General features: G+C 42.0%; 1 protein-coding gene across 1 annotated transcript; it reads left to right on the top strand.

The window, feature by feature from the left end:
• Window positions 1-4,303: 4,303 nt before the first annotated feature.
• LOC133111122 (putative nuclease HARBI1) lies at window positions 4,304-19,915 on the top strand. Its single transcript, XM_061221273.1, has 2 exons — window positions 4,304-5,221; window positions 19,724-19,915. The coding sequence occupies exons 1-2, from the start codon at window positions 4,304-4,306 to the stop codon at window positions 19,913-19,915; spliced, it is 1,110 nt and encodes a 369-aa protein (XP_061077257.1).
• Window positions 19,916-22,823: the final 2,908 nt, after the last annotated feature.

Raw genomic sequence — 22,823 nt, 5'->3', positions numbered from 1 at the left:
GATCCACAAGATAATAGTCCAGAGAAGCAGGCAGGGTCATAAACGAGAATCCAGAAAACAACAACAGGTCAGAATGCCACAAGGGCAAGGGCTTGAGAACAAGGAGGTTAGAACTGGGGTAAAGGAATAAGGGCTCCGGACTCAAAAACACGATAAGACAAACTAGCAATGTGCAACAGAGAAGGACAGGTATAAATACACATGGAAATGAGACAAACTAGGCAGGGCATGGGAGTGAGGGCGGTCTAACAAAGAAACATCAGGTGAGAGACATGAAAGGGTAATAATACAATAACTAGGCGGAAACAAAAATGCGGACTGGATTCACAAAGACACACGTAAGACAAACGGCTCTGGACTAGGGAGTAGACAATTGCACAGAGTTAAGGAACGTAGTGATAGGGGAGAGCAGGCGTGAACACTTCGCTGAATCAAGGCCAGGATAGAACAGGGAAGCGGAGTTATAGAGCAGTATTGAATTAGAGGTAGAGTTAGTGTTAGTTAAAATTACAAATACCCAAAACTACTGAATGTTAGTTTATTAGTTAGACAAACTTATTAGTATGTTAATATAATTAGTACTGTACAAATTCTGTTAGTTGGGATTAGTATATTAGTGCTATCTACAAACATGAAATGGAGAGAAAGCAGGAAGTAAGATCAGCGAGACAGAAGGAATCGTGGGAAATCGGAAAATTAAAAAACCACCGAATAGTGCAGCACGCAAACAGGGGAGTGACTTGGGATCAGAAAACATTCAGACACAGACATCACAGGGGAAGACGAGTGCAATGAGTAATGAATGTAAACAGAACACCAGACATAAATATGAAAAATAATAAATTTACAAAAATACCAAATAAGCTAACAGACAGAAATCAGGATAACAGGAATACTTTCAATTGTCAGCTAGGCCGGGAACACTCTACAATATAAGCATAGGTGTGTTATTGTGCCTTTGATGTACATTCAGTGAGCACTTTATTAGGTATTTATTAGACTTCTTTTTTTACTTATTGGTCTTCTGGTACTGTAGCCTATCCACTTAAGAGGTTTGACGCATTGTCTGCTCAGAGATGCTCTTCTGCATACCACTGTTATGTGTGGTTATTTGCATTACTATCACCTTCCTGTCAGCTTTGACCAGTCTGGCCCTTCTCCACTGACCTCTCTAATTAATAAGGTTTTTTTGCTCACAGAATCATTCCATGATCAAAGTCACTTAGATCACATTTCTTGCCCATTCTGATATTTGGAGTGAAAAACAGCTGAACCTCTTGACCACATCTCCATGCGTTTATGCATTTAGTTGCTGCTACATGATTGGCTTATTAAATATGTGCACTACCAAGCTGGTGTACAGGTCTACATAATACAGTGCTCAAAGTGTAAATATTGAGGGGAGACTTTTTTGGCCAAAACAGAGCAGGCTACTCAATCAAAATTGACAGTAGGTTTGTTGTCATTTCTTATTCATTCTGCCAACATATGTTGTTGCAGCCACCACAGCTGCAGTAATAATACTTTTTATGGTTCATGTAATGCACTCTTCTCATGTCATTATACAGATGACCAGGCCACACCATCTACTGCCCAACCCATGCTAAATACAGAATACAAGCTGGAGACTTCATGATCTGTTATGTACGGCAGAGGACCCAGATGCAGACCAAGGGATAATCCAAAAACGTTGTTTAATAATCCAAGTTCAAAGCCAAGAGATCCAAAGAAAATGCCAAAAACAGAAAGCAAAAATAATTATCAAAGAACAAAGCAAAATCCAGGGGCCGTTTTTTCAAAAGTTTTAATCTGGATCAAACTGATCCAGATTTGGAAATCTCTTTTTCTGCTATCCAGGATCACGTAATCCATTTTATTTTTATGCTGGGTTTTCAAATCAATGCGGGATTGGATTACTCTGATCCGGATTCAAACTTTTCAGGATTACCAAATCTGGATTACCTGTGGTCTAAATGGGGCTATCACAATGTAGCTATGTAAAGAACAACAGGTAGAATAGTGTGGGGTCACTCCAATATGCTTTATTTGAACAGAAATTAGGACTGAACGGAACAGCAAACAAACAATATAAACATCCCCCTCCATTGTCCATTTCTTGGAAACAGGCAGTCCGCTCATCTGAGACCTACAACAAATAAATAAATACATACTTTACTCACAAATACATTATGGATGTTTCAAACAGGTTTCAAACAAAGATTTATTGAATTGAACTGGATAAAAAAGGCTTAAATGTCCAATACTTAACAAAATAAATTACTTCTTAGTTCTTCTTATGAGTAGTTCTTCTTATGAGTAGTTCTTCTGTCACGTTTCGGGTCTGTCTTGCCATGTTTTATGTTTATTCATGTTGTCTTAGTCACGTAGTGTCTTATCATGTATTATGTTAGTCTAGGTTTGTCATGTTGTTTAGTTATGTTTCGTTACGATTTATTTTCTTGTCATGTCTAGTTATGTTTCGTACGATTATACTACCTTGTTATGTTGTGTGGTTATCGTCTTAGTTTCGCTTTGTGTTATGTTTTGATTTATGTTTATTGTTACGTTAACTGGTCGTTGTTTATGCATACACTTTTACATGTCTTTCCGCAAACCTTGCGTTCCGCCTTTTCTCTCTATCTCTTTCTGTCATTCACTCCCTAATTGTTTCCATTTGTCTATTTACTAAAACTACTAACGCTAGATCAGGATTTGGTAGAAACTAACAAACTAATCATGTGTTCGTGTTACCTTACGTTTCTCGTGCATGTCATTTACTAATTTACTAATGCTAGGGCAGGATAGGTTTATTACTAATGATTACTAATCACCTTGTTAAACTTGTCATCCATCGCACCTGTTTTCCATTTCCTTACTATGCTCTAACTAATTGTCTACACCTGTCTACACCCGCATTTATAGCCCAGTCGCGCAACTGTTCTTCGCGAAATTGTCTGCCTCTAGTTTACCACGCAACTCTTGAGCATGACTTACTGTTTGATTTCACGTTACGATCCAAGCCTGTTACCGACCATTGATTATTGATTTCTGTTTTGTGACCATCGTTTGTTTTTGACCACATCCTCGCCTACCGTTTTTGTACTTCTGCTTCGCTGAGTGTTTCATGGTTTCGACTCCCGCTTCGCCCACGACTACGCCTCTGCCTCCCGTCCGCCTGTTCATCTGCCCCGCTGACAGCTCTCCTGCTACCGGACCTCCCTGCACGTCTACCGACTACGAGCTTGCCTCTTCCCTCGGCACCGTGCTTCTTGTTTGTTTACTATTTGTTTGGCTGGATCTACGTGTATGGACTTTGCTTGTTTTGACTACGCTCCTGGGATTCGTCCCGAATAAAGCCCTGAGGGGTCTTTATATAACTATTGTTTCTGAGTCGGGCATTTTGGGTCCAACCCCCACGCACCCGTCTCATCTTCTTATGAGTTCTTCTTCTTCATCATCATCATCATCTGCTTCGTCTGCTGTGGAGAGACCAGCTTGTCCAAGCTTGGCCTTTAGGAGGCAGATCTCAAGTCTGGCCTTGGTTTGCTGCAGTCGGGCAAGAATAAGCTGTTCCTCTGCTAGATGGATCTGTACTTCTGCCCTTTCTGTCTCTTTTTGCAGAAGTACCTTGTAGGCGTCATCTCTCTCTGGGGGTCCTGTGGGAACTAGGCCTTCTGGCTCCACCTGTGATTGACCTTCTCCCTCGATTACAGGGCTGAGATTAAGAATAAATGTTTCTGAAGAAGGCTCACTTTCTGCTGTCATCACAGGCTCACCATCCTCTGCAACATCTTGGATCCCATGCAGAGCTTCCGACTATGTCTGTGTATTCACCCCTCTTATATGGGTTGTTGCCTGTTTGGCTGTTCTTGGCTTCAGCGTGGTCTTTTGTTGCCCTGGCCTTAAGATTCTTCCACCAAAATTTTAGTTGCTCTGTTGTCCTCTTCTGGCCAAACCCCATGGCATTCACATGTTGTGTGATTTCAGCCCAAATTTCCTTCTTCATTTTACTGCTCACTTCACCACCCTTGGCAGAACTAAAAGATTCTACCAATGACCTATAATGGCATCTAACACCCTCCAGTAGGGCGTGGGTTTCAGCAGCAGAGAAATTTGGGCTTTTTGAGTCCATGGTTCCACCGCTTTGATGTAGCAAGCATCATTTTATAGGCCTTGGGTATGATTCCATTAATTCAACACAAGCCGAAGCAGTTAAGCTAACAGGTGTGTTTGGGAAGACCAATTTACACAGCCATATGTATATTCAGCCTTTCTCAGAGGACTCAGAGAGAAGGTCAGTGGCATGGCAGGTGTTGTCCATCTCCACCACAGGAGAAGATGCCGTGAAAGGGTGTATGTTGAGCATATAGATCCACTGCAGAAATATACCAATGAGGAGCTGTATGCTCGGTTTCGCTTTGGAAGAGCTGATATTCAGTATATTGTGGACCTTCTCAGGCCCAACCTCCAACGCAGAACCCAAAGGAGTCATGGTCTGTCTGTGGAGGAACAGGTCCTCATTGCTCTTCGCTTCTATGCGTGTGGGACTTTCTACCAAGTTGTGGGTGACTACATGGGTGTGGAAAAATCAACTGTTTGTGATGTTCTGAAAAGTGTGTCAACTGCATTGGCCAGCCTGATTAATGAATTTGTTTCATTTCCGAAGGATGACCAGATCATCCAGGCCAAGCAGAATTTTTTTCTTTTGGGGAATATGCCAAATACTATTGGAGCAATCGACTGCACCCATGTGCACATACAAGCACCTCATGAGAATGAGTGGGAGTTTTTAAATCGAAAGGGGAGACACAGCATCAACGTTCAACTTGTGTGCAACGCTGAGCTCCTCATCACAAACTGCGTTGTGAAGTGGCCTGGGTCTGTCCATGATGCGCGCATCCTGAGGGAGAGCGCTCTATATAGAGAGCTCCAAACCAACCGACCAAATGGTATCATATTAGGAGACAGTGCCTACCCTCTTCTACCATGGCTGATGACCCCTTTTCTGGCTGCAAACACGCCTGAGCAGGCACGCTTCAACACTGCTCATTGCAAAACAAGATGCACCATTGAGCGCTTAAATGGAGTTCTGAAGAGGCGCTTTGCATGCCTTAACTACTTGAGAGTGGAACCACAGAAAGCATGCAACATAATACTTGCTTGCATTGTCCTACACAACATCGCGACCAGGCGCAAAGTCCCTCTCTGTGATGACATCCCTGTACTTATGTACTTCCTGTTGAACAATCCAAGTGAAATTGATGAATAAATATAAATACTGTAAAATGCATGATATAAATGTTGTATTATTTAACTAACCAATTTTAGTTACCTAGTTTTATTACTGATATCCACCATGAATCCACCCCCCTGCTGGGATCAATTTAATCCTGATTTTTGGGATCAAAATGATCCCAATCCTACCAAAAAGTTTTGAAAAACCCAAACTCAAGGTTTGATCCGGATCAACAACAAGATTGGATTACGTGATCCAATCCAATTTCTGAATCCTTTTTTTATTTTGAAAAACCCATTTTCAAGATTTGATCCAATCCGATAGCCGTAATCCGATCAGATTACTTTTGAAAAACCGGCCCCAGGTGATCAGAAGTAGAAGGTACAAACGGGCTAAGGCAAAAATTGAAGACGATAAACAAAGCAAATAATCAAAACCAAGAAAATTTGAAAACAAATCAAAGAGGTGTCAGTAGTAATCTCAATAGCAGGTTTACAAGGAATTCTGCACTGGTAAAGTATAATAATAGGGTAAAATAAGGGGGGAGATAAAAACGCGGACTGGATGCACATAGACACACATGTAAAACATACGGCTTGGGATAGACATTTGCATAGATTGAAGACGTAGTGATAGTCAGAGACAGGTGCGAACACTTCGCTGAAACTAAGCAAGTAATCAGGGATAACATAGGAAGGCGGAGTTATAGAACAGTGCAGAAAACTAAGATTGCGTTAGTGAGTTAGTTATGTGTTAAATCTAAACTACCCAATTAAAGTGACTGTTAGTTAGTTAGACAGACAGTAAGTGTATTAATGGGATTAGTACTGTAAAACATCTAGATTAGTAGTAGTTAGTGAGAATAGTGCTTTACAATGTTTAACTATCGAGAGAAGCCGGAAGTAAGGAATGCGAGTCTGGAGGAAATGGTGAAAACCCTGAAACTACTGAAACCACCCAAATAGTGAAGCACGCAGACAGGGAGTGACTCGGGCTCAGAAACATTCAGACACAGACATCACAGGGGATCACGAATGTAATAACTGAAATGGGAACAATAACTAGATAAGCATGATGATGAATAAATAACAACAATGAACAATAATAACACTAAAAACAGACAGAACTCAGAACATTACATGATCACCATAAACATACTGCTGTCTAATAAGTACTGAAATATTGCAGTTCTTTTCAACTCCATGAGCATGGGTGTGGTGAACGGTGCAATCTTCTTCAAAGTTCAATGTGTACTGCACGGCAATTCTGAGAGGAAAAAGTGCTGATATAATCAAGTGTCTCAAGTTGTAGCCCTTGGTGAAACATTTTTATTTTTTATTGAATTCTAGAACCATACAGAACAAATAGGTCATTCATTAATTATTTCTGATGTCAGACATAACCCAATCTGACATGTTGACATTCATCTTGTTCTAACTAGCCGTTTTGAAAAATGGATGTGTATGGATATTTTGTATTCACAGCTATCAGAAAGATGGATAGCCCGGCACATTGTGCACGGTATTATACAGCTCTGGAAGCAGGGACGTCAATCACTTCCACCGATAAGTGAGAAACTCGAAGAAAGTTAGTCAATATGTAGAAAAAGGTTTTCATAAGAATGAAGAACCAGGTCATCTCAGAGGTCAAGTTGTCAGAGATTTGTACTGATGTACCAAGTGAACATTGCACCCCTTATGAGGCAAGTCCTCCATGAAATACTAATGAATACTTTGCAGAAAAATAATTATCAATCTATCTCAATCTATTTATATTTATTTTTAAGACACAGATAAAGGAACATATAAATTCTCTGGAATTCTCCATACACTGAACATGGCATAGTGTTAAAAACGTGGCAAAAGTAATCAACGCAGTCAGTATAGCAACAATTTAAATGTTGTTATAAGATATTTTCAGTGAGACATTTTCTTGTTCAGGCTGTACAGAAACATGGGATGACCATCCTCTAGATGTGGGCCAAGGATGTAGTCATTCATGTCCAGTTACATGTCTATCATACAGCATGCCAACTTGCCTCGATATTTCATAATTTTTTCATATTTACAAATCTTTTCAGTTTCAACAATAAGGTGGATGATAGATAAGCACTTCAGGAATTTTAATCACTGATTTTTGACCATGTCACACCGACTGCCCATGGTTTTTGTGTTCTCCTGTAAAAATGTTTACATATGTCATTACAATAACGTCCAATTAACTCACTCCTATTATTACTCAGCCACTGCTGTTATCCAGGCCTACTGGCATTGCTTAAATTATACAATAGTATACAATAGGTAATTTCGGACTCCTAACGGTCAAGAGAGGAACTGCAGCAACAAACACCCTCAAACCAAAACAAACACTGTTTTGGAAAGCTGACAGTGACATAGCCTGCTGTCTTTTTGTTGTGTTCCAGTAACAACATGTTCGCCGAACAGGTGACTTTATGAAATGTTGACTTAAGTGTGCTGCACAACACTATTTATATGTTTAGTCTTTTTATAGTTTTCACTTTAGCTAACCAACTATATTATGAGCAAGCAACTTATTTGGCTATGGAACTAGCTGGCTATATAACTATGATAGTGTACCACAAACGATGCGACTGCAACTTACAGTTTGAGACAAATAAAGGTTTAGCTAAACATGCATGATTCGTGTAGCTGCCCAAATTTCTTGTAGCTGCCCAAATTTCACTCCATACAAGTGACCACTGAAACTCTGTATACTATTGCAAGCAAAGAATACATATCTATTCATAAAACGATACCAGTTTGTTATCGGTAGCAACAAGCAAATGAGCTAATAGTTAACTTAGAAATAGCCCCCTGAGACACAACGCGTGAGCAACAATGCTCGCAACTATGTTTGTATTGCCTCAGGGGGATATTTGCAAATTCATCAAGCTAACTAAGGCTAATTTGCTTTTTGCTACCAGTAGCGAGCTGGTATAGTTTTATAACTAGATATGTAGTCTTTGCTTGGATAATAAGCAATAGTACACAGAGTTTCAGTGATAGCTTGTCTGGATTGCAATTTGGACAGCTACATGCAAAAAATCAGAATAAGCCCCCATGCCATTGGCTGTGGCAATTAGAATGATTTTTCAACCAATGAGTTTGAATTATTGTACAAATATGCAATGTTTTGGTACAGAGTGACGGCCCATCAACTGTATATTTTGAAACCAGAATTGAAGGACTATAAACTCAGGCAGAGGGTGAGTCAACATGTCAGTGAGCCTTTTTCAACGATAGGAAGGGATTTATAATGGTCTTGTAACAATGTTTTGACACAAAAATCTCACCTATTGTCCCTTTAACACAGATTGTCACAGCTGAATATTTACCAACATAATTCCCTTTAAGTGCTTTTCCCAACAGGAATTTGAAACTATTGTTTCTTGTCTGTTGATCGAGTTGGGGCTTTGGGGCGGCTTACTGTTTACGTTGCAGTCCACGGTTTGGGATCTGGGTTGGCGTGGAGGTCGCTGCGGCGCCGTCAGAAGTGGTGCCGTTCTTTTCACTGCATGGTATAGCGTGTGTGTAGAAGTAGAATATTTTGTGATTCACCGAGTCCGTATCTCACCGCTCACCATGTATGTGTATGTCTGCTGGCACCTTCACGAGTGAGTGACCTTTCGGTTCCACTTCCAGTAAGTCCTCCACCCTCCACAGACCCGTACCTGCACGCACTCAGTAGCGCGCCTAGTGGAGGGGAAGACCTACTGGCTAATTTTGTATTTTTGGGGATCCTGTGTTGATTTTACATTATATTATTGGCATTTGGCAGATGCTCTTATCCAGACCGACGTACAGTTGATTAGACTAAGCAGGAGCAATGCAGGGTTAAGAGCCTTGCTCAAGGGCCCAATGGCTGTGCGGATCATATTGTGGATACACCACCGACCTTGCATGTCCCAGTCATTTACCTTAACCACTACGCTACAGACCGCCATGTTGATTATCGAGTCAAATACGTAAAACATTGAGCACCATTTAGCTGCCTACTGTGAAAATGACATTGATGCACAAAAGTGGGTCGCACAAAATAAAGTATAAAAAGTACCAGGAGGAAAATGTAGCAAAACTACCTAAACTGGACAGCTTTTTGAAAAAAGAATCGTTCAATGGCTACCCTGTTCCTGAAAGCAGTTACCCATTGCAATCACAGCACCCGACGATGGCAAAACCTTGCAGGTATGATAGCAAGCTAGATATAATGTTAGCATACAGTACTTTTTCGGTAGAAAATCTGGCTACATTTGGCAATTTATATAGCACCTTTATCCAAAGCATTGTACAATTGATGCTTCTCATTCACCCAATCATACACACACTCGCACACCAATGGCGATTGGCTGCCATGCAAGGCACCAACCAGCTCATCAGGAGCATTTGGGGGTTAGGTGTCTTGCTCAGGGACACTTCCACACACCCAGGGTGGGATCGAACTGGCAACCCTCCAACTGCTCTTACCTCCCGAGCCAATGTCGCCAGACCTAGGATGTAGCCATGCTATATCCAGGCAAACCCTGAGCTGTATTGGGGTTAACCTAATCTCTCTATATGTCAAAATGTCTCTCAACCTGTATTTCCACCCCGTAGTCGTCTAGATTCCAGTTTTGCTGAACGCAGTAACGTTAATGTGAGCTAAATTCATTCTTACATTGCTCAATCTTGCAATGATTGAGCCGTAAATGTACTTCACTCGCATTTCATTCAATTTATCCAAGGAAGCTGCTAATTCTCCCAGCAGTTAATGTGCATTAGATGTGTTTGTTCAATTAATTTCTGGACTGGTTTTCTGCTGTAAACTCAGCGTTCCAGCAATATTAAGTCAGGGGGCTGTTTTTACCTTAACCTAAAGTTGTCAGGGAGCAGGGGCGGGAGACCAAGAGCGACCAGGATGGGATCACAAAGTTGCCCAAGATCAATTGGATAACCACTGATAACCTAGGAACCCCTCGAATGTTGGTCGGTATCATTGTTTCCTCGTTGCTTGTATGACATTACATCCCTGCCCATCTTTGTAAGCCAATATCAACCCCTGCTGAAACGGACACCTTGAGCTAGGTTTTGAAACAGCTGGTTGACCAGTTTGACCAGCTCCATAGGCTAATCCCAGAATCCCAATGTGTCCGATCTCAACACTGTGTACTGTAACAGTTTTATGTTCTTGGTTATTGTTGGTTGCATCTCACATACACTAATTCAGAAACATTTTTGTACATTAGCGAAACGTAGCCTATGCTATATGGCGCTTCATATGTCAGTTATCAGGGGAAAATTTGACCGATTACTGAGATTACTGATCATTAATGCTGGGTGTTATATATATGCTATATATTTCCGGAGCACAGAGTGGAGGAGCGTTGTAGTGGAGTTCAGGAGTATGCACTTTCCAGCTAATGGGACACATTCCTTTTTATGACAGGCTATTTCTGACCGCTTTCAAGATGGCAGTTAGCTATCAATAGCTAATGTTAGCTGAGCTAACTATCTTGTTAGTTACTAGTAGCTAGCAATACAACTGTACAAAGCTATAATTAAGCTAGTCAACTTAAATAAAACACCAACTAATGTGTTACTAATGTGTTACTTCCCTAGCTATCCAGGGTCAGACATAATGTTCCTTAGATATTTTGCTAAATCAGATCCTAGAGCAGCAGGGCAACAAAAGCCTGAAGTATGATCTATACTTCAGGCTTTTGTTGCCCTGCTGCTCTAGGATCTGATTTAGCAAAATATCTAAGGAACATTATGTCTGACCCTGGATAAATGGGTAACATACTTTACACAACAAAAAACAGCTGGCTATTCTAGCCATCGAATGTCTATCGATGTGTCTTGTTGGGATAGCTGGCTAGCTCTATGCTTTTATACTAAGCAAGCTAGTCTATATTGGCTTAGTTGTAAAGTAACGTTAAACATTACTAACTAATTGCATTAGATAGCTACATGTGTTACGTTAAATAGGTCAATTTAGCTATAATGGCAACTTCCAGCTAGCTAGCTAAGTTATTAAGTCCTGTTAAGCATATACATTAAACCAACAACAGCAGACTAGTTGTCACCGCCAAGCTTAGTGAGTAACTAACTAGTAACTGTCTTCGATCATGCTGCAACGTTAGCTAGTTTGAACAGCAGAGTTTGCGTATGGTTGGTTGGTCACATGGCTAGCTAGCAAACATATATTTAGCTTACCTGTGTAGTCAGCAGCTATTGAAATTATCTTGTGATGGAGCTCCCCAAATCTTAACCATAACTATTAATAAATGAAAAAAAGAACCCTCGATCACAATGAAAAAAAGTCTTACTTTCTTGTTTTTATCCTTATTTTTTTAACAGCAAGCTGGGAAAAATAAAACGTAATATGCTCATACAACCCTACATAGGTTTCACTATATGCAGTGCCATGTAATTCCCCAGGTGAAACTCCAACACAGTGGCACTCAGCCGGTGGCTTGTGAGTATCCCCACACCCGCCCGGTGCCTCTCACCCTGAGCAACTCCAGAAAATAACAGAGTCCAGCCCCTCTCCAGCAGGAACCAGTGTGTGCATGGAGGTGAGCCTAACTATATCTAGTTGGTAGCACTCCGCCTCCCTCACTAGCTCCGGTTCCTTCCCCACCAGAGAGGTGACGTTCCACGTCCCCAGAACCAGCCTGCAACGCCGAGGATCAGCACGCCCGGATACCCGCCTTCGCCCACTGCCCGTTGGGCAAAGCACCTGACTCCGATGCCGACCCCCGCAGGTGGTGAGCCCACAGGCATTACAGTGGCTGGTGTGATCGATGGGTTCCTGGTTTAAGAAAATTTAGTACATGTATATTTATGACCTGATTTACAAAGGCCTAGCATTTGAAAAACCTATTCGCACATGCAAGCACATCCAACAATTAATACAAAACAAATTCCATGACCAATCACTGTTATTGGTTTTGCATTTGCTAAAAGGTTTTCCACATACTAAAGATCTTAGTAAATTATCCCTGTAAAGTAGCTCCAATGCAGCTTGCACTGTTCCGTATACTACTACTACTATACGCTACTTTGGAGTTATTACCATGCTGAAAAATCCAGCTATGCCAGCTTGAAAATTGAGCTAGTCAAGCTGGTCACAAGCTGGTCTAGAGTTTAGGGTAAATCAAGCTGTTCAAGCGAGCAGGCTAGTCTCTGCCATCCCTTCTGCGTAATCAGAGTGGTAATGCTACATGCATACATCCTATGTTTGTATTTCCTATGTAACAAGAAACCCTTCAAACTGGAATTACAATAGTCTAAGCGGGAGGATATGAAGGCATGGATGACTTTCTCAAGATCTTTGTAAGAGAGAAAAGACTTGATTTTTGCAATGGTACGAAGCTGAAAAAAACTTTTACTACTGCGTGTCAAACTTGAAGGCGGAGTGAAATATCACACTAAGGTTTCTAACATAGGGTTTGACAAGAGTGGACAGGTTGCCTTGGCTGTTTGAGCCATCCAACACTTGATTTCCTCAAGGCAGTCCATGAGACTGTTTAGATTACATTGGTAATTTGGTTTCAAGGGGAGATGAAGCTGTGTGTCACCTACATTGCAATGGAAGGAAATGATGTACTTTTGAATTATTATACCAAGGGGAAGCATGTAAATAGAGAACAGAATGTGACCAAGGATGGAACCCTGTGGGACCCTGCAGGAGAGACTAGCTGGGGGAGAGGAGAAATTGCCAGAAAAACTTCTATCGCTAAGGTAGGATGTGAACCAGCTCAAGGCAGTACCACCAACACCGACCCCATACTGGAGACGGTCAATTAAAATGTCATGATCCACCATGTCAAACGCTGCGCTGAGGTCAAGAAGAATCAGGACGGCACAGTCACCGGACTCAATAGAGAGGAGCAGGTCATTGGACACTGTACTATGGTGGGCCCTAAAACCTGACTGAAATCTTTCCAAGATGTTATTTTGGTGTAGGTAGTGTCGAGGACCCGGCCCTAGGCCCCCCTGATGAGAGATTGACGGGGGATGGGTTAGGAAGGAATGCATAGTTAACCCCTCGCACACGCGATCGAGGTGGTAGTAAGAACGCCCGTAAGAAGAAAAATATGTGGTTCAGAGATAATGAGCAGCCATACTTGTCAGTAGAGGAGTCTGAAGTCGGGGGACGTAGATTTAGGGTTTTAAGGAGCAAGGTTAAAGTTCTGACTGAGAATACTCCAACCCTACAGGGGAGGGGCACAATGCCTGGCTAAAACAAAAAAATAAGGGAAACGGAAGGGATGTCAATACCGAAAGAAGATTAAGAGGCTTCAAGGGCCTTCCTGATTATAGCACAAATAATTTATCGGATAGATTCAAAGGACTGACTATAGAAGAAGTTGGGGGATGATTTACACTCAGCTATTGGCTGGATGTCCTTTGTAGATCCCTTAAGGCGCCGCGGAGAGGGGCACCTGAAGAGTGTGTTGAGATGGTGGCAGGCACTAACTTCTGGCTTGTATGAAGTCAAAGTTTGGAGAGAGTCCAAGGAGAGACTATGAAATTGAAACAGACACCAGTGATGAATAGGTTCCTTAAAAAAATACAAAAAAGCTAGTGTTTTTCCACTCGTATATTAAGATGGTGGAAATTCCCAAACCGGAGGGGCACATGAGATAAAATATTGGGGAAATTTCTTTTGAGGTATGAGAAAATGACAATTGGAAAAACAGAAATAATGAATATGATCATTAAAAAACAAGTTACATAAGAGATAAATGTCTTCCCGCTTGAAATATTGGGGACATTTCTTATCAAAAAGGTACACTTTTGTATGCAAAAAAGATATATAAGGAATAAGCTTTTAGACCTTAGAGTAGGATCTTAGAATTTTGCTTCAGAAGATATCTATGGGCTGTTGAAGAGAGAGCAACGCAAGACAGCTGTAGTCAAGCTGGGGTGGCGCGCTCCCTCTGCGCGCCACTCCAGGATCTGGATATGGAGAGAGGAGTGACGTACACGGTGCGGACTCAGCCCAAGAGTTGTGGCAGCGGGACTGATGTCGAAGAGGTGTTCATGCGCATCCCTCATCATACAGAAAAGCTGGTGAAAGAGTTAAAGGGCTTTTACGACATGCTTGGAGCCGTGAAGAACAGAACACCTTCCTGCTGGATCCATGCAAGAACCTGAAGCTTCCCCCCCTAACCTCAGTGTCAGTGAGGAGAGGCATATGCTGCGGCTGCACTGCAAAACCCCCCCCGACGTGTTCGAAGACATACCAGTGCACATCCCATACAACTGGCAGGAGAAGTACGAAGTGCAAAGTCACGTCTTTCGAAAGTCTGGGTCCTGATCCTGCCCCAGATTCCCAAACCAATGCAGCTGTTCAAAGAGCTCATCAACAGCAAGGAGGAGGGATCAAATCCCGCAGAAAACGAGATGGCTATATTTAGGGCATGGGTGGTAATTATAATCTATATTACTTTTAAAAGTAGGAAAAGTAGTACATAGAAGTAATACATTTTAAGTTTCCTTTCATTTTTATGTCTTTTATTTTTTAGTAAGATACTATATACGATATAAATAAGTAGTAGACTTTAGGGATGTTCGTACCCATTGTATTAATGGAAGTTCAGTAGCTTTTATCTCCGTGAAGGGGGAGCCATAAGATAAGGTAAAGGCCAAAGAGGAGGATGGGTATTTGAGGGGTGTACCTTGACTTTTAAACATCATGGTGGAAAGGTAAATTAGAAAGAGCTAAAGGGGTATATGTAACTTGCATGTGATCAGCAAACTGAAAAAGATGATATGTACACTGTAATCTGTATAACTCTATTCTTTTGATTGATTATAATAAAGTATATCTTACTATAATCATATGTGATAAAGGAGGGGCTGGACCACTGCATGCTTGAAGCAGGTTGGAACACTACCAGTGGCCAGAGAGCTGTTAATTATAGAAAGGATGCTAGGACCAGCTACGTCCATGACATCCTTCAGGAGAGCAGTGGGGACAATATCATGGGGGCAGGTTGCAGATTTCATAGAAGAAACAGTCTCTATAAGGGAGGGTAGCGTGATGGGTTGGAAACAAGTTAGATGGGCAGACCAGTGAAACATCACTGATGAAACATTTTGATGTCCTCAACTTTGCTAATGAAAAATTAAATAAATTCTTTGCACTTAGTTGGGGACACATCTAAGCAGGCATCAATTATTTCCATGTTACAAATCAGAAAACCAAACGATAAAACTAGGTTGAGTGTATGGCCTAGTTTGTCAGTAGGGCCAGCAGTAAGCTGAGCAAGACTAAAAGATTCAACTAGATGCATAAATTCAGTAACAAGAGGCTTAGAGGGACAGCAAACATGAATATTAAATATTAAAATCACCAAGAATCAGGACTATCAAAGTTTGGCATGGTATTTGAAAGAAAGTCAGCAAGTTGTGGGATAAAGTCTTTATGTATTCTTGGCGGACGATACACCAGAGCAATTAAAAAGGGGTTGTCCAGGCCTAGTTACAGTCATCAGGACATAGTTCTACAAGTGGAGCAAGCTCACCAACGATAAGCCACGTTTCCATCACCAGCAAGAAATCCAATCCCTGGGTGGTAAAAAAGTCATTAAGAATAAAAGTGTTATTGGATAGAGATCTTGTGTTGATCAGTGCCATTTTGACTGGGGCAGCAGCAGATTAATAATACGACGATGAGACCCACACCAGAGGGCGAAGGTTCCGCCTGTCAGTGCCCCGCACCATCCTTCGGCTGGGATGGTCACGTGACCGGCCACTGCAGATAACGGGAATGTTTTTAACAGTAGGCCTACAGTAGGCAATGACATTGGCTATATGTTTGGTGTTGTTGTCCTGCTGCAGAATACATTTGGGGCCAGTCAGATGCCTCCCTGATGGTATTGCATGATGGATAAGAATCTGCCTGTACTTCTCAGCATTGAGGAGACCATTAATTCTGACCAAATCCCAAACTCCATTTGCAGAAATACAGCCCCAAACTTGCAAGGAACCTCCTCCATGCTTCACTGTTGCCTGCAGACACTAATTCTTGTACTGCTCTCCAGCCCTTCGGCAAACAAATTGCCTTCTGCTGCAGCCAAATATTTCAATTGACTAATCAGTCCAGAGAACCTGCTGCCATTTTTCTGCACCCCAGTTCCTATGTTTTCGTGCATAGTTGAGTCTCGTGGCCTCGTTTCCACGTCGGAGGTATGGCTTTTTGGCCACAATTCTTCCATGAAGACCGCTTCTGACTAGACTTCTCCACACAGTAGATGGGTGTACCTGGGTCTCACTGGTTTCTGCCAATTCTGAGCTGATGGCACTGCTGGACATCTTCCGATTGTGAAGGGAAGTAAGCATGATGTGTTTTTCTTCTGTTGCACTAAGTTTCTTTGGCCGACCACTGCGTCTACTGTCCTCAACTTGCCCGTTTCTTTGTGCTTCTTCAACAGAGCTTGGACAGCACATCTGAAAACCCCTGTCTGCCTTGAAATTTCTACCTGGGAGAGACCGTGCTGATGCAATATAACTACCTTGTGTCTTGTTGCTGTACTCAGTCTTGCCATGGTGTATGACTTCTGACATTAAACTGTCTTCAGCAACCTCACCTTGGAAGCAGAGTTTGGCTGTTTCTCACCCAGTTTTAACCCTCCTGTTTCTGTTTCAGTTAATGATTGTGTTTCAACCTATGTATTAAATTGATGATCATTAGCTCCTGTTTGGTATAATTGGTTAATCACACACCTGACTATATGCCTACAAAATCCCTGTGCAATTGTACCTAGAATAATTGATGCTGGTTTGAAGGCAAAGGGTGGTCACACCAAGTATTCTCTTCTGTTCACTCACTTTGCATTTTGTTAATTGATAAAAATGAACTATTAACATTTCTATTTTTGAAAGCATTCTTACTTTACAGCATTTTTTCCACACCTGCCTAAAACCTTTGCACAGTACTGTAAATGCAAGGAATTCAAAATATTATGCCTGTCAGTGCAGAATCAGAACTGGACCATCTCTCCCTTTTTTTTTCAAGACTAACAATATATAACATTATATCGGCGATAAAACACCTCTCCCATGAAACCAGAAGTAATGTTAAATATAACCCCTGTATATTGGCTCCATTTACTTCCTCCATTCATCTCAGTGGGCTACTTTTATTCCTACAGAATGCTAGAAAATGTGTTTTGTGGCTTTTTTTTCACCAAACATTGACATAAATCCAAAATTTGACAAACATTTGACATACATTAAACAATAATTGATTGTCAGTCAGTCAGTCAGTGCTATACATATGCAATTTGAAATGAACAAACAATCATGACAAAATAATAATAATAATAATAATAACAAAAATCTTACTAACAATAGTTTTATCCTGTTCCAACAATATTTACAATTTTAGAACTTTCTTTCTGTCTTTCTGACTGAAGGAGTTTCCTACTCCTTTTGATTTATTTATTTCTTCCCTCTTGTTAGGTTTCGTGTTTTCGCCTTGTATTTCTGTCTAAGTGTTTTTTTTAACCTGTGCACACCGTAGTCTGTCAGTTACAGTCACTCCATTAATTTGTTTCACGTTTCACTTCCTGATTGTTTCCCACACCTGATTGCTATTCCCTCTTGTTACCTGTTTTATATAAAGCCCTCAGTTTGCATGTCTCGTTGCCAGATTATTATGTGTGTCTTTCATACTCTCCAGTGTTTTTTGATTGACTTCTGTTATGAACTGTTTCGTCCCCTACTTCCGTGTTTTGTTTCTTCTTGTTCATCTGTTTGATTTTGAACCATAGTTTATCAACCTGTTTTTGTATATTCACTTTTGTTTTCGGATTCTGTTTTTGTCTTCTTAGCCTGTTTCTTATCCACCCTTCACCTGTGACCACGATTACAATTTGGATTATCCATGTTATACCTGTTTGCTGGAGTTCTGACCCATTGCCTGGACTGCCTTATCCCTACTGAATCTGTTTGCCGGCTCTTGACCTTTGCCTGTCTGACTGGATATTTTGTAATAAAGACTTTGTTATAAAATTGACGCCTTGGTTTTGCATCTGGGTCGCTTGTTGAACGGACCTGATACCTCTCTTTTGTGGCCAATCCTGTCTGATTTTTTCCCATTCTGAACCATACAAACTATATTTATCATTTCTACTCTGCTGTTTTTTTATTTACAATTGATTTTACATGCTCAATTTCTAAATCTCAGGCAGACTTGAAAGTAAATACTTTGCCAAGAAGCCCAGAAAAGGCTCACTATGTGAGACATCTTAACCAGTTCCCTTTACCAATTCTGTGGTAGGGATGAGTAATTGTTTAATAATGTGCATGGAACCACTGCATACAGTATAGTAGTTTGTTCATATGACACAATTTTACCATCATCATTTAAAATATAATTTACAAAGATAACTATATTATCAAACCATTGTTTCCTAAATATAGGTTTATTACATTTACATTTAACATTTTAGTTAGTGGCAGACGGTTCTTCCACAGGTTAAAGCATCAAATCCATAACTGCAACACTGCCTCGTTACTGTTACTGATTGTGAAATTAACAAGCCAGCACGGTGATAGTTTAAACTGAACACCTTTAGAAAAATCACAGAGAATAAATCAAACAATTCTGAGAGAAAGCAGCCAATTCTTTTGCTTGCTAATTTCACAATTCTTTTGCTTTCTCATCTCAAATGTAAAGAAAGCACAAATATGGGCTGATATTTCTTTTCAGTACAATATTTGCCACCCGACAATCGACAGCAGCTCCTGGCTACAGGTCAGTGTTTCTCCTGACTTTATGATTCACACAATCACAAGGATTACAAAGTAAATTCGTAAGGGGCAACACAACATCCGAGAAGTTCCGGCAGAAACTACCAGCAGAAGAGCACAGGCACACAAGTTTATTTTCCACCAACCTTCTTGCTCCAAAAAGGCCTTCGGTACTCCAGGCCGAGGCTCGGGCGGCCTACCCCGTGGCGAGAGACGTATTACCGTATTACAGAATGATAAAATGTCAATCCTGACCTCTTTACACTGCGAAAGTTGTAAAAGTTTAAATGAGAGGATTGCAGTTCTGGAAGGAAGGATCTCCATCTTGCACTCCATTAAAGACGACGAGCTGTTCATGTCATTTATGGAACCCCGTGCAACTGATGCTGCTGTTTCGCTGCATCGCCCCGAGGCCGAGCACCCCGTGGCGGGGGCGGCTTCGAAGGATTGGTCACAGCTAGGGGCTAAGCCAAAGAACTGCAGCACTCCAGCTTCCACAGCTAATGCTGCTTGGATTACTGTCCCGATGGGCAGCCGACAAGGAAGGCGCACCTCCTTACCCCCAGTCCCAGAAGAGTTGCGGCTGACGAACACCTTCCAAGTGTTGGACGGACTCACTCAGCCCTGGGAAGACCCCAAAGAAAACAATACTTCGGACCTACATGTTGCTCGCGGTTTGAGCGAGCCTGGCTCCGCTCGAGTGACACTCCCCTCCACTCAGAAACCAGACCGGCGGTCTTCACACCAGGCAGCGACCTCTGCTTCCCGACGAAGGATCCTCAGGGAGGCGGTGATCACCAGTGGTTCTCCTGACCCTGGTCCAATGCGGAGTCCTCCCAGGTCTGATGTTGCGGCCCGGGCAGCCTCTGCCTGCCCGGACACGCTCCCCGGGGTCGCCGACGCGATCGCGTAGATCCCTCACCCCTTCATCTCGTCAGTGCCCCTCTCCCGGGGAGATGATCTCTACTTCCCATTGCAGGCCTATAAAGGAGCCTGTCCCTTCTCAACCTCGTCCCCTTTTCTCTCCAACAACCCTTATAGTGGGTGATTCGATTACCTGGAAACTTCGGTTTGCGAATGCAGCTACACACTGCTTTCCTGGAGCAAGGGTCCCCATCATCCTGGGTAAGCTACCGGGCATGATGCTATCGCTCCCGTCATCTATTAGCCGGATTATTGTACACGTTGGGACAAATGACACCGCTCGTCAACAGTCAGAGCTAACAAAAAAGATTTCAAGGACCTTTTTAAGTTTTTAAATGACTGTGGAAAGTCCGTCTTTATATCTGGTCCTTTGCCTATGCTGGGGGGGAGAGCAGAACGTTTCAGCCGAATCCTTGGTCTTTATACCTGGCTCCAGTCTGCTTGCAGAACAAATAACATAGGTTTTATCGACAATTTTAACCTATTTTGGAATTGGTTCTCCTTTTTTACGGCGGACGGAATCCATCCAAACAAGCTGGGCTCACGTGTGCTTGCTGCAAACATTCTACATGCTGTGCACTGTGCCAATGATTATGCCCCACGTGACTGACAACCAAATCGTCGTAATAGTCAGGCTTGCCGTGGTATGCGAGTGCTCTGTCCAGTTGCCTATATCTTAAATTCTCCCTCCCCCAGTGTCGATTCGGCTGTTACTCAACAGGTAAACCTTCGCATGGCTCTAATAAATGCAAGGTCAATAGTAAATAAAACATTTTTATTAAATGACTTTTTTATCTCCCGGGGATTGGATTTTATGTTCATTACGGAAACCTGGCTCCATGCTGACGAATATGCACCTTTCTCTGAACTCCTTCCCCCTGACTGTTCATTCCTCAGCTCCCCTCGCACCACTGGTAACGGTGGAGGCATAGCCTCAGTGTTTAGATCTAATCTCATGTGCCGACTGTGTCATTCCACACCTAGTTACTCTATGTTTGAGTAGAACCGACCAACATGAAAAGGGACACACATTGGATCTTGTCTTATCGTTTGGTCTATCTGTTTCTGTAAATGAAATCTGTAATGTATCTCAGACCATTTACCTGTCCTGCTTACATCAACCAGTCGACCGCATCACAGTTCTCTGATATTTTCAGCGTCTCCTCGATTTGTGCGCTGGATGCGAACTGTGCTCTCAGTGCTGAGGAGCTTATCTCCATGTTTGATTTTACATGTTCTGAAAAAGTGGATTCTGTTGCTCCTTTTAGGCTTAGACGCACCAAAGCACTTTCAGAGCCGCGCGCTGAGAGAAAGTGGAAAAAGGATAAACTCCATGTCTCTCTAGAAATCCTGCGTAGTTGCCTATCAGACTACCAGAGAGCTGTTAAAACTGCCAAAACAGAGTATATATCTACCTTAGTCTCCAAAAACACCCACAAGCCTCGGGTTCTTTTTAATGTTTTTAATTCCCTTATTAACCCCCGTGATGTATCCCCCATCATATCTTCACCCACACTCTGTGAAAATTTTCTTAAATTTTTCATTGAGAAGGTCTCTACTCTTAGGCTAGCCCACACGAGTGTTAACACATTGAGTGTTACCATTGACCCTCCTCCATCTCTGTGCTCTGCCATTTTTGACCAGTTTGAGCCTATATTCCTCCCTTCGCTCTCAGATATAATTAAGCATCTGCGGCCTACATATTGCCCCTCAGACAGCATCCCCTCTCGTCTTCTCAAAGAAATTTTTGATTCAGTTGATGCTAGCGTATTATTGCTAATCAATACCTGTCTCAGTTCAGGATGTGTCCCAGCTGCATTCAAACATGCTGTAGTGCAACCACTGCTCAAAAAGAAAAATCTTGACCCCTCGGTTCTCTCTAACTTTAGGCCTATCTCCAAGTTACCTTTTTTGTCTAAAGTATTGGAGAAAGCAGTTTTTATTCAGTTACAATCATTTTTAGATTAAAATGACATCTGTGAAAAGTTTCAGTCTGGTTTTAAACCTCGGCATGGTACTGAAACTGCCCTTTTACGAGTTTTTAATGATCTGATAATAACTACAGAGCATGCTATCCTGGTGCTCTTAGACTTGACAGCGGCATTTGACACCGTGAATCATGAGATTCTTTTATCTCGCCTTGAACACTGTGTGGGTATTAAGGGGGCTGCCTTGGAGTGGTTTCGGTCGTACCTATTGGACAGGAGTTTCTCTGTCCATGTGGGAGATTACTCCTCAGATACAGCCCCACTCACTTGTGGAGTCCCTCAGGGCTCGATTCTAGGTCCTGTATTATTTTCTTTATATATGCTGCCCCTGGGGTCAATTTTCAGGAAGCATAACCTTTCTTTCCATTGCTATGCTGATGATGTACAGATTTACTTACCTGTAAAATCTCAATGCAAGAAGTCACTGCAGCTTTTACTTGCATGTCTTAAAGACTTAAAAAACTGGATGGATGCTAACTTCCTGCATTTAAATGAAAATAAGACAGAGGTCATTATGTTTGGACATCCAGCTCAATTGGAGGACATTGTTGGTGCTTTGGGCCCCCTGACCCCCAAAAATGTTCCTGCTGCGAAAAGCCTTGGTTTCACCTTTGACAGTGCCTTTAAACTTGAGAAGCAAATTAGTGCTGTTGTCAAAGCTGCCTTTTTTCAGTTAAGACAAATAGCCAAGGTCAATAGTCAAGGTCAAAAGGATTTGGAAAGAGTGGTCCATGCTTTTATAACATCTCGGCTGGACTACTGCAATTCTCTATATATAGGCTTAGACCAGTCCTCTCTCTCTGTCGTCTGCAGCTAGTGCAGAACGCTGCTGCCCGCCTTCTGACTGGCAAAAAGAAACGGGAGCATATTACACCAGCACTGTCATCCCTACATTGGCTTCCTGTCCGT

Source organism: Conger conger, chromosome 15 (assembly GCF_963514075.1).
Source record: "Conger conger chromosome 15, fConCon1.1, whole genome shotgun sequence".
NCBI lineage: Eukaryota > Metazoa > Chordata > Actinopteri > Anguilliformes > Congridae > Conger > Conger conger.
Note: the sequence above shows the minus strand (reverse complement) of the source record. Positions and strands in the feature narration are given on the sequence as shown.